The sequence below is a fragment of the Opisthorchis viverrini genome, assembly GCF_000715545.1.
Source record: "Opisthorchis viverrini unplaced genomic scaffold opera_v5_74, whole genome shotgun sequence".
Taxonomy (NCBI): Eukaryota; Metazoa; Platyhelminthes; class Trematoda; order Opisthorchiida; family Opisthorchiidae; genus Opisthorchis; species Opisthorchis viverrini.
The window spans coordinates 19,865-33,135 of record NW_008751731.1 but is presented as its reverse complement, the minus strand read 5'-3'; the positions used below and the strand labels follow the sequence as shown (position 1 = coordinate 33,135).

The window sequence follows — 13,271 nt, the reverse complement described above, 5'->3', positions numbered from 1 at the left end:
TAAGTTGACTGCTGGACCTACACAGCTCCAATGAATCGGCCTTGTGCTGAGGGTTTACTCCGGTGCATGCGTCCCACGTAGTTTTCTGCATAGGTCTGACAGAGCTCATGCATTAAGTCCATTCTACTCCAACTTTTTCCATGTGAGTTTATCACACTTTAGCGCCGGTAATAACTAGTGTTATCCAAAACCTAGAAGGGGATACTGAATCTGTTAACGGAAAAGACAGAATGAATCTGAAATTCCATTGTGGTTTTGATAACAGTAATGTAGAAATGCTGTACAGAACGATCTAGGAAAACAATACGATCAAGATGGTCGAGTCCGTTTGAAAGGTCTGAGGAGACCTGGGGACCTCATCCGTTTGGGAACGGAAGCCGCTACGTGAGATGACACGCCGGCGGTTACTCCAGGACTGTCTGCGATGGCACTTGAATCACGTTTGGTGAGGGGCCGCTTCGTAGATGAATTCCGCAGTTTCTTCTTAGGAACTGGCTTATTGTCAGCTGGCGTGTGACTCGCGGCAGTTTCTTTTTTAATGGAATCACGTAAGAAGTTGACAATCTCACAGATTGATTGGGTGTTTCGCGACAGATGTTGCAGAACCACATTTACTTTGCTGAACTCTGTCACTTGGGCAAGTTCGTCCGCGGAGTACTCGTCTGAAAGTGAGGCGGAAGGAAAGAGGAAAACATTTTTAATTCGTCCGATGGTCGAGTAACTTACTGGATTTCCGTAGCGAAAAAAATGAGTGCAACAAGACAGCTGGTCTATACAAGCTAAACGGTGTGACTAAGTGTCACTTGAGAACACCAAGTGACAGACCAAAAGTAGAGGGACGCGTGCAACGTGGATACAATCACTAAGTCAGGCCTTGAAATTCCCAACGGAAACATCATGACCAGTTTTAACAGCGATTATAACCTTACTTCTTCGATGCCTAGTTCCTAATCTGCTTTCCTTATACTGGTCCCAAATCTCATAAGGTTGGGTATTTAATGTAGCCCACAGAATCCACTGAGTATTGATAATTCCCCTCGTACGTGCGGTTTACTACCAATGGTACCTACTGCCAGACGCAGGGCACGCTTTTCGGACAAATAGAGAATTGGCCGTTGGTTTGTTCGCTAAGCTGGGCAAGGATGATGTCACCTCGATTGATGATGAAACGTTTATAATGATCAAATAACCATTCGGCTATAACACCCTTTCAGTACCTGGTTGCCATACCACCCAAAGGTAGCACGAGGGCTGGGATACTACCAGGTTCCCCAAAACTAGACAGGGGAAGTCGAGAGGCAGAGGTCGGGTCAGAACCACGGATCTTCTGGTCAGTAAATTTGGGCAAAAAGGTGAGAATTACTCAGAAATACCCTAAACGTGACCGAAACAATACCATGTCCTTCATATTATCTACTGCCAACGAAGACGAAGATGTAGAGCATCAACGCCGAAACATACCCAAGATACAGTTGTACAGCTTTAAACACACAGTTGCACTCTCCCGACGCCAGACATTATGACGAATAAAGCGTAATAACCGCGCTAGCTGTTTTACGTCTCGACCTGCCACAGCAGCCACGAGGGTGCCTCGTCTGGCGAGTTCACGGATGACACCGACTGCCAAAAGCCTCTGTTTGTGCTTTCTTGCGTAGACAGACGGGCGACGACGGCTGGCAGACCACGGAAACCGCGTCACAACGGATAAAGCCTGTGAGTGACTGAAACGAGTCAAAAGACGATCCACTCTCGTGAACGGTTGTCTTTCACTGTCATCCGCGTAGAAACGGAATCCGTCACGTGAAATTTCCGACGTCTTGAGAAGCAGCAGGGAAGCGGGATGGGAACACAAAGAGAATCAATTTGGTTGTGCAGAGACCCAAGTAAAGTTGATACGCAAACACTAAGGAAGGCATACTCTATCCATTTTATGAACATGACAATGTTTTAGTAGGAATACAGATTCGAATACCGTCCACCCGACCAAAATGAAGGTTCAGCAATAAACCATGAATAGGCTTGCTCGGTATTATCCCAAACCTCGTGCTCTCTATGTGCCGCACGGTCACTGTCCGCAAAAAAACACCACAAATGAAACTCCAGTCGATTCATGAGCTCCCGAACGTACGATTCGTGGTTCCAACCAACTTCCGATTTTCCGATCATTATTGTTCAACAGCACACAACCTATTGGTGTTATTCAAAAGGCATGCGTACTTCTGGCGGAAATAAACTGAAAAATACAGATAGCGGCAACTCATCAATCTGACGAAGAGAAGCCCGAATCACTGCTTCATAAACCGTACACGCAATAAAATTATCGTTCCCGGTAAGTAAGCTTCCTTGTCGTAACAGTATCAGTGTGTGGATCATCACAGGCCCTTACTGAAATAGACGGTCGGGTCTCATAGAGACCCAGTAACAACGCCCAGAATAAGCCTATGAGGGGAGACAACTTTTTATACTAACATGCTCCTCGCCGGGGTGGACTAACTGAAGAAGTCGCATACCGGTCGAAGAATGGATTCGTGGCCACACACACCTGTGGTTCGGAACCGCGTCTCGGGTATTCGATTGGTCGGTTAATTTGGCAGTATATTAACCGTGGTCTTCCTGGGAGGATTGCAGTGGGGTCAGTAGAGTGAAAAGCTAAGAGTTCCAAGAGATCTGAATTCCTTCCTATGTTTTTAATCGCTCCTGGTGTTTTCTGTAGCTGGTTAGACAGCGATGCGCGTGTCAAAGCCGAACGACCTTTCTACGAAGAACGGCATTTTTGAAGGATGCAGTTTTCTTACCTTAGTTTAAAAGTAATATTTGGTGAAAGAAATCAGGTTACGAAACGGTCTAGACGGTTCGTGTTTTTTAATTCTCCGTTGCATGGAGGAAGTATCACTTTCTGAAACTGCGATGGATACGACAAAGGAGAGATAATTGACTGGTGGTTATATTAACGAGTAACGCGGAGAGACAGGGAGAAGGGAACTGCCAGTAGAGAAAAGGACAAGAGGAAACATCAACCACGTCCGGATCCTGATGCTTCCCAGAGATCCCGAAGAATTCGAAACATAAATCACCAACTCATTTGCTCAGTTTTGATTGAGAGCACATGGGTCACACTGAGGAGAGTTCCTCAGTGCTGGCTGCTGAGACCTATAAACACAAGGTAACTGTACGCTTCTAGCAGCGATATAAGGGAATTACAATATCAGAAAACAGGCTGTCTGCGGGAAAGGCGCAACACCCAGATCCGATGAAAAGCTCATCCGATGGTAAAAGCACATTGGAATCCTCTACGACAAACGGCCATTAGAAGCCGGCAGCGTTGTCGCGCAAAAAACCGGACGCAAAACAAGACGCACCAAATCCGGTCACGGTCGACCGAGTCTGTGGGACTGAAAGAAACTTGGAGAACAAATTAAACACCAACATCCGTTCCGAAGACAGACGAACACACAACGGATGGACTAACATTGCTAGCTATCCGTATCATCATTACCGATCTACCCGAATCAGAAGAGCAGTGCATTGAGGCTCGGGATAAGTCACACTACCAACCATTTATAAGCACCTCAGACGAAGAACTAATTTACACGGAATGGAACTTCCGTCTGAGGAGTCGTCACTCGAAGAATCAGCCAACATGTGACCACATAACAAGGATTGCGTGAATGAAGGATAAGTGGCGCTGCATTAGTTAAAATTAGTCACAAAGCTGATTAGTCGCACGTGGCCGAACGATCGAGTGTTCAAACTACCAACAGGAAGCTTGTGGAAACTCCTTGAAATCTCATGACATGCACATTGCTGATGATTGCCAATAAGGATGAAAAAGCAGTGCAGTACTTTTCGGCTTCTCCTCCCACACGGGAAGGAATGGCGAGTCATTCTGCATTTGATCAGCACGACGCCACACCTCTCAGGACAGTGATAATCATGTCCTGACTGACAACTTATATAAGCTGAGGATATCCAGCCTCAGAAATGAAGAGCATTAAGTGATCACTTGAAACTAGTGGTGGGGAGCCTCAAAAGAGTAAAGATGTTCTTAACGAATGTACGGAGGAGTAACATTAATGAAGGACTGGCTGCAGTCAGACTAGTGATTTGGGAGATCACAAGAGGGCAATATCAACGCGCCTTGGGTCCAATTTCAGAGCAGTCGATAGGCTCCATGCCCACACTGCCTACGGATGAAAAAGCCGGTCACAGCAATTAGGGATGTACAATGGATAAAGAGTCGAAATACCGTTTGAGTGCCAGGACCAGGACTTGGCACGTCCGCAAGGTGAACGGATCAGAGATATGAGGAAATACCGAATGTGTGGAAGGCTCTGAAAAGGTTCAAACAGCGGGTGTTTGAATCCGATCAATCTAAATACAGAGAATCAGCCTCATAGGGAATTCTTCTACACCAACTGGCGAGACAGTAAATCAGATGAGCGAGCTTCACTGTCGAATGAGTCCTAATCGTGAAAGATAATTTGGAACAAGTTTCATTGCTAACTCGAACACATTCCTCATTCTGTCGTGCATCATAATCCGCATATGTTCCAAACCGACTAGTAACGACAAAGAAATTAGCACTATTCCAAAGAGCCAGAAACAACCCAGATTCTACTCCGACTGGACAAGGGCAAGGCTCCGCTGATGTTTTCTCACCTGACAAAGATTTCAGCCCCGGTCTTCGCTATAAACTTCAGTTGATCAATCGCAGGAAGCTTGGAAATAAGTCCTCATTAAGCTATTCAACAACGATGGAAAAAGCACGATCAGAACAGTTATCGATTAGTCATGCTAATGTCATTGGTTGGAAAGGAGAAAGAGAACTGAGTACCGAAACTCCTCCACGAATACATCGGGGCCTACGCTCTGTAAGCACCGGATTAGTGTGAACTTGTGGTAAACAGATCCTCCGTAACAGACCTGTTGCTGAAGCACGAAAGTTGGGGGAGATCAGTTAATCAAGCTAATCAAGTAGACGCCATACTCAGCGGCTTCAGTAAAGCATTCAGTAGGGCATGGTAAGAGTAGTGAAAACGTGTCACGTGCCTTCGACCTTCAATTCACTCTATAAGCGAAGGAAACTGTGCCGGGACCGCTTGGTGTATGGAGCACAAGAATACGAAACCTTATGAGTGTAACGTGTAAAAAATAATGTCAGCAGTGTCAATCGCCGCCATGAGCTTCACTTGTCCACGCCTGAAAACCGCGGCACTCGTATGAATATGACCTTTCGGCACCGGATGCGCTTCCGCCGATAGATCCCAGGTGTTGAATGGAAAAACTATGGCCACGCGAAATATTATTACAGTCTTCAAAAGCCGAGGCTACGGAGAGTACCACCAATGTTCTGCCTACTTACGAGTGCAGTGAATCGGTGGGACAATCTCCCGGAAGGCGATGTATCAACTACCGACGTTGGGGATTTTAGACACTTGACCGACGGGTGTTTGCTAGTAACTCTCAGATCTAGAAGTGTGATGCGGAACCAAGAGGGTATCTTAGGTCCTAATTTGGTTCCATTTTAATAAGGAGTAGGGCTGACAACAGAACTGCTGTCATTCAGTTGCAGCCGTGGATGGAAAGAGTTTTCAGCTAGATAAATCAACACCTAATTCGCTGGTGAAATCACAGGGAATCCTGAAATCCCCGCTTTTAGACGACTTTGACTGGTTGGAACAATCATTGGACCAAGGTCTTATGTTTTTTTCTGGTTGTCCGGAGAAAGAATACCGAAATCATGACATCTTATAGCTTGCTTTCTCATTGTAACAGACACGAGAAAATACGGGAAAATCAACCAGACAACCGGATGGTACAAACACGAACTAGAAAACTTACCTCGTAAATTAGTGGAACTTTGCGCGCGGCCGTCCCAGCACTTTCTCCCTCAGTGAGCCAGTCTCTTGGTCCACGACGTGGCCCATCAAACGGCTGGCTGAGCCAGGTGTCCGTGGTCATTTGAATGTATTTGTCACCCCCTCTCCAGTGGCCGGAAAATTCATGGGCGAGCTGTTGTAACGCGGGTTCCATGCCACCCGGCACTTCCAATTCCTGACCTGCTCGTCGACTGCTTTCCAGAGCTTCAATCGCAGAAGCGGTTAGCATACTGGATTTCCGGATCAGATGCCGAATTTTGACAAAACCTTTCTCACCACCGACAATCATTGTTTCACAGTCGAGCTTCGGAAGAAAGCAGCGAACATGCGTGTTAAAAGCCGCGGAGTAAGGCTCACAACTAGGAGGCCAGAAAGGCCACGAGAGGAACCATAGCAATTGAGGGAAGAAACAAATCAGACATCATAATGTTAACGGCAAACATTCTGGCCAATAAGACCCAACAAGCAGGTCAGTCATCTGTGCAACCTGAGCTCCCCCCGAACAGCATAATGGATGGTTAATAGAAGCTTCATACCGGTTTCCTTCCAATTAGAATGGCTAGAAAGTACATACTAAGAATTAAACAATTTCGTTGAGACCTCCTGTAGGTAACCAGCAAATCAGAAGCTCGAACGCTTTGACGCATCAGGCAACTCGACAGGCAACAGCCTGTCTATACTATGTGAGTCGTAAACGTTACCAGTGTTCATGTGACTCAGTGATTGAAGGTCTGATGGTGATCATGAAATGGTTACCTTGGTAAAGGACTAATCTCTGATGGTGGACCGATCTTGCTTCTATCCGCGAGAACGGTGACATCGGTACAGAAGGTATTCGGGATTGAACTGGGATAATAAAAAAGATCCTGGGAACTTATCGACCTGAGCCAGCTTAATGTTTATTGTGTACTGTTCGCAGCGAATAGACGTTATCATGAATTCATTCGGTATCGATTTCAGGTGAAGTAAGTAGCATGGAGATGCATGGAGTGCTTAGCGGACTTGTGTTGTTCCCGATTGAGTGTATTGGTCGTCCATAGTGAGCTCATCTATGGGACCTGGTAACTGTCATTAGGTACCAGTGGGTGATACCAATCCGATATGCATGCTAGGACAAATGAAAGGCAGGAGACTCCGAGAATCTCACCTAAGCAAGACCGCTCCAACGTAGGCACACTGTACCATAAGATTAAAGACGACGGGGGAAATCAATATGAAGATAAGGCAAAACAAATACCTACTGAAAAGGGCAATAAAAAAACGGAAAATAACGATGAAAAAATCGTCCCCACTGGAGGCGATTTGCCTCCTTCAGCAATCAGTTGCACTAAGCCAGATTGCGTGTGAGATCGATTTGGGGCGACTAGATGGTGAGCAGAATTGTTTAAACATGGGAAGATCGGCACATCAGTGTCAAGACCTACCGTGGCAGCGACTGCAGTGAGTGGAACGAGGTATCTGGTCTGATGTAGCTCCTTGAAATCGACCAAACTAGTAACCTTCATCAGTTTGTCCAAGGAAACTGACAGAAGCACTTCACCTTGTTGTGGATCTGGATGGTTGACGACACAAAGGCCAGTAACCATTTTGTAATGAATCCGAACAGCGTCTGTTTGCTCGACAGATACACCGCCTGATGACACACCGCCGGCAGAGAGAAATTTTCTGGCAGTAGGGTTCCAAAATCTGATGAAGGAGCCGTCAGCCACTACCAAAGTTTTGTCAGTCGCGTCCAAGGTGACAGCGGAAATGGCGTTCGGAAGCTTCAGCGTGTGCACTGCTTTCGGCTGAGGACAGGGTTAAGATACCGGAAAGTGTGGATATAGCTTCTGAAGAGACACATACATCAGCAGTTTCTTTGTGAATGCTGTAACACAAATGCAGTTGATCGTATGTGTCCACATTGCGACCCCCTAGATTGAACGGGCATGCCGATACTTAGCACATCAAATAAATCACACAAGTATGCCTACGAAATTGTGAATTCCGAATAAACACAAAAAGCCAAAAAGGTTAGAAAACACAGAGAATTTATCAAATCTACAGAGGTAAGTATACGTGAAAGATGCAGAAATGCACCCACAAGACATGTGAAACTACCTAACTGCAGTATCCATATACGTCATTCTCCCAACTTGTGGCAGTACTCGACGGTCTCATTCAGTGTGCTGGTTAGACGGATGACAAGACACAAGTGACACGGTTTGTGAGTACCCAAGAACAAATTATCGCGTCGATGGCCTAGCTCACATCTTATACGATACTAGAAATGGAGAGAGCTCTTACCGCAGCGCCCACTGACCACGATAGACTTATTCATCATCGACATGGGGAGTGCAGTTACAATGTGTTGGTCCAATGCAATCGCCACTGGCGTGTGGGCAAATACGTTTGGAAGCCTGTGGTCAGATGGTGTACTCGAAGATAACAGGCAGACCAAAAACTTCCACTGACAGTATATACGAAGTTCACTGACAATTGGATGGAGACTCCCAAGAGACTACACGAAGAACGGCTCAAAAGTGCAACACATCCAGGTATGCAATACACAAGATAATAACGGACAACCGAAACTAAGTTTTTGTGGTCTGCATGTCCAACAGTTGCATCGAGACGATTAGGAGAAGCGACACAGATCGGACTAGATACAACCCGTGTCGTTACAGACTTTTCCATACTCAAAAAATGACTAAGTTATGGTGGTATTCTTGGTACTAAACACACCAGATTGTTTCCTTTTCGAATAAAGTGCTGTGGCTAACGTCTAATTTCCACTCGTAGCAGTCGTACACCTCTTGGAGGTTCGTTATCTGGGTGTTCAACTTTAACCGAGTAGCACTTTTAGCCATATCACCCAAAGCAAGAGGACTGAAATACTGCCAAGTTGCCCGAGACTAAACAGGAACATTCGAGATGAACAGATTGGGTTCGTAATACACACCTTCAGCGCCAGTGGGCTCGTGCTTTAACGATTAAGTAATATCGAGCTCAATGTTAGCCTGGAAATTTCCACTGGCTTCGAATTACTTAGTCTAATGATTGACTGGAAAAAGGGAAATGCAGAGGCGTTTACATGAGAAAACTACAAAGTCAGTTATAACTTAAATACCTGAATTTAGTTCATGGTATGTATAATTTTATGGTATTTTGCGGATAAGGGTGGTTTTATACTCAAACCTAAACGAATTGATGGATGATACCGAAACCTGACTGTTAATACAGCACCAGTGCCCACTACAATGAGTTCATGCTCAAACCGGTAGATGGATCTCAACACCCGTCTGCGAGTTTACCTACAGACCGCATTCTGACGGATTTCGATCGAATTCACGGGTCCACAGACAGTAGCAAACCGCTTGTCTCATCCGTATTGGATGTTAGCCAACCGCACAAAATTCAATTACGCCTGTTTTGCAGTACACTTAGTTCATTAGGTTGAAGAAACGAAGTGCGGCTTGAAAAACTGTAGCAGTAAACTGTATCCAAATTAAGCAAATGGAATACATAGAATGTAAACGTTTCCAAAATTTCCAGAACTCCCCGAATAACTTGGAACAACCAAGTCACTAAAAGCTTCTGTTCTGGACTGGTCAAGGGCATATAAACACAGCCGGGACACCATTTTCTCCCATTGCATGTGCTTTTCAGTCACCTGGGGAAACTAAAAATTCTCATGTGTGTTAAATGCGGAGGTCTGCTCTGCGCTCGCTACATACGTCTACAACTCAAAAGCGAATTACGGGGCTTACTCGTCTCCTAGTTACTGCTCTCGAAAACCTTCGCTTAATAACGCCATACAAAGTTTGCAGCAATCCTTCGGTTTAAGCGGGAATCGCTTGCTTATTGTTAGCCAAGAAACTAAGCGAATTTCGCTGCAGTGCGTCTGACGCTTATTTCAAGATCTCTGAGGGCCTAAGCGAATTTCGCTGCAGTGCGTCTGACGCTTATTTCAAGATCTCTGAGGGCCTAACTGATTCCCCTACTGTTGGGAGGACTGTCTCCAAAAGAATAAATCCACTTTGCTAACGACTTGCCTTGTATACTGAAACTGTGTTTCTATATTTCGTCCTCTCACTGACNGCCAACCGCACAAAATTCAATTACGCCTGTTTTGCAGTACACTTAGTTCATTAGGTTGAAGAAACGAAGTGCGGCTTGAAAAACTGTAGCAGTAAACTGTATCCAAATTAAGCAAATGGAATACATAGAATGTAAACGTTTCCAAAATTTCCAGAACTCCCCGAATAACTTGGAACAACCAAGTCACTAAAAGCTTCTGTTCTGGACTGGTCAAGGGCATATAAACACAGCCGGGAAAAACTACCACGAAAACAAGAGGTAATATTGTTGAGAAAGGACCCCCGTAGAATCCGGTGACATGTGAATAAAAGTTACAATCTACAGGTTTTAGAAGGCATGTTAGTGAACAAAGGTTTCCGGTGAATGTTGCTCCAAAGGAAGAATCGTCAGATAAGTCTGTTCATCAACGCGTCTTTTATGACTCCATGGGACTCCTTCTTTTGTTTCGAATGGCCTACTGACGTCTGTAAACATTTGAGGTCTCTACATCCACGTCACCTCAAGCGTCGTTTGTGGTAGAATAGACATTTATATACAGACTTTTCAACTTACTTGGCGGATGTCGTACAAGGCTACCACACCTTCCATGCTTCCAGAATAGAGAATATTAGGGTCAGTGTTCGATGCTACCATAGCTTTCACCGGTTCTTTACCAGTGCCCATGAAGAACTGAGCTGTCTGTGTCCCCAGCGAGACATCCCATATGCGGACGCAAGCATCCGCGCCTGCACTGGTAGCGTGATGTCCGTCAGCGAAAAACGAGACCGCATTTACACACCTGAAAGCAAGTAGCACAATAACCGGCCGGTTGGCCAAATTTACCTACGCTTTGTGTATCGTCATTTTGCGCAGGTGATAGCTGTTTTTGTCTGTCGTGCAGATGCGTACGGTACCATTCTCCTCACCAACAATCACCAGCTTACCGTCGCTTCGAAACTGACAACAGGTCACCCGAGAACCATAGCCAGAAAGCTTTCGATACAGTTTGTCCCCATCGCATTTATACAGGTAAACCTACGATGCAGTTAGCCACAGGCGTACGACTAAGTACCTTATGTCCGCATGGTATGCAGAATCTTTTGGGTCCTTGGGAACACACTGAAATTGAGTTGACACGAGTAGTCAGTTGGACATCACGACCATTCTGACGAAGGGATGAAAAAAGAAGTAGACAGATACCTGAAATAACTGCCACACGTCCGAACCTTTTATCTGACACTGATAGGGCGCCACAACGCTGTACGTTTTGGAAACCATATTGAGCAGAGGAGGGTGAGTTCTGAAACAATAAAAAACGATGGCAACATGGAGATACGCAGAGTGCATCTAAATGTGATAGGAATGCGGTCATACAGAAAGGAAATCAGTTTGATAACTGATTTTAAGGCTAACGACTTTCCGATCGGTCAACGTCCTTTTAAATATGGAAAACCTGAACGATGAGCCTTGCAGACACTTGCATGTTGGAGGTTTCAAACGGAGCATCCACAGAAACTTAAGAGGCCCATCAAACGTCACCCGAGTTCGATCTCCACCACCCACAAAACCGACCCGAATGATTCAGATACGCCTTCTTCTATTGCACTAGTTTAATCTAAATAGTTCTTGGTTCGAAATTGTAGCAGTGTCACCGAGGTTGGAAATCATAAGGTATGATGTTAGCCTCGCTAGCCTAGGGGACATCCACGCCCTACACTTTGGAAAGCACTGGGGAACTAAGCGTCTGACCGTATGACTGAGCTGCACAACTTCCGAGTTGGCTCCCGAATGAGAAAACCAAACATCAACCAACTGAGACTTACGTACTGTTCTACCTAAGTGACCTCGACTTAGTCATGGAAACTTTCGAAGGGTAAGCACCACTACGTTCAATGTCCCCTGCCACCTGAACTAGCAATCACTGTCTCTCCACACCGCCTACGCCCCCAGAAGACTGTAGCTATGGTACGCACAAAGTCAACATTCACAACGCATTCAGCGCCTTGTTACAGCGGGGTAGGAGATCAGATATTGCTCTAGTTGCCTGGGATATGAATTGGCAATTAGGTAGACTTAGCGCTGCTGAGGCTTAATTTGGTGGTCGTTTGAGACTGGAATCGAGAGGCACGAAATGCGAAAGCTCGCTATAGTCATGTGCTAACCACAGACTGTTTCTCTGCGGTACTATTCTCCGAAACAACCGCTTGGTCACATGTTGTCCCGCATGCGAGTCAATTTCTAACACAGACAGGCCACAGTGCCATCATCTATATTCGGTGCGGGTCACTTGCTGACCGCTTGCGCTCTGGAAAGTCTACATGGATTCAGATCACGCGCTTGTCCGTTGCTGTTTCTCGTTGCGTTTTTCAAGGGCGTGCAACACGCACACACCTCAGCAGGCCATTGAGAAGTTGTCGAACTCTGATGTGAAGCAAGCCTACGAAAACCACCTATTGAAGTGCCTTTCGGATAGGAAGGCTTCTAATGTTGACCCTTACTGGAAGGTACCAACGGCACTACTGCAAGATTCTGAGTGCTCCGCCTGTGAAATTGCAATGGATTTCGATCACTAAAGCTACTCCTGATAGAAGGTACATTACCACTCGACCAACTGTTGGAATTCAGGAGAAAAATAGCACCCGTGCGAATCGAGAAGCTTGGTTGGTCCAGGAAAATGAAGAGATAGGGGTGGGAACCTTAAGAGTGTGCTCCTGATAGAAGGTACATTACCACTCGACCAACTGTTGGAATTCAGGAGAAAAATAGCACCCGTGCGAATCGAGAAGCTTGGTTGGTCCAGGAAACTGAAGAGATAGGGGTGAGAAACTTTAAGAGTGTGCATAAGAGGTTTCAGTTGACGCGTTGCAGGCCCAAACAGGTCTTCAGTGGGCGAAACAACAACCGATGAAAACGGCTTCCCTATGTTCTAGAAGGAGCGTCTGAATCGTTGGGTTGAACACCTTCAACAAGTCAACTGGCCACTTGAAGTTGCACAGCCGGATTCCCGAGCCGCAACGCAGTCGAGCAAAGTGAACTTCGAACCCTCCACGCCGGAAGCAAGAGGTCGTCTTTTGTCCCTCAAGCGTCACCTAGCTACTGTTCCTGACGAATTCCTAACTCTCTGTTCAGAGATGGAGGTAAAGTATGGAATCTGTACTCACATAACTGGATGATTAATTTGGACGAGAGATCGTCCCAACCAACTAAGATTATCATTTTCGAAAAGGGTACTTGCAGTGTGTGGTTATCAGAGAAAAATTTGCTTGTTCTCCCCCCTCCCCTCGTTGTAACTAACCTCTGTGCATCGGTTATTTTACATCGTCTTACGAAGGC

General features: G+C 45.7%; 1 protein-coding gene across 1 annotated transcript; it reads right to left on the bottom strand.

Annotated features, from left to right (window-relative positions):
* Positions 1-253: 253 nt before the first annotated feature.
* T265_13519 (hypothetical protein) lies at positions 254-11,285 on the bottom strand (the record flags this gene model as incomplete). Its single annotated transcript, XM_009169286.1, has 7 exons — positions 254-662; positions 1,462-1,816; positions 5,842-6,183; positions 7,304-7,666; positions 10,512-10,737; positions 10,786-10,973; positions 11,011-11,285. Coding segments are annotated over 7 exons (2,100 nt in total), but the record flags the coding sequence as incomplete, so codon positions are not given.
* Positions 11,286-13,271: the final 1,986 nt, after the last annotated feature.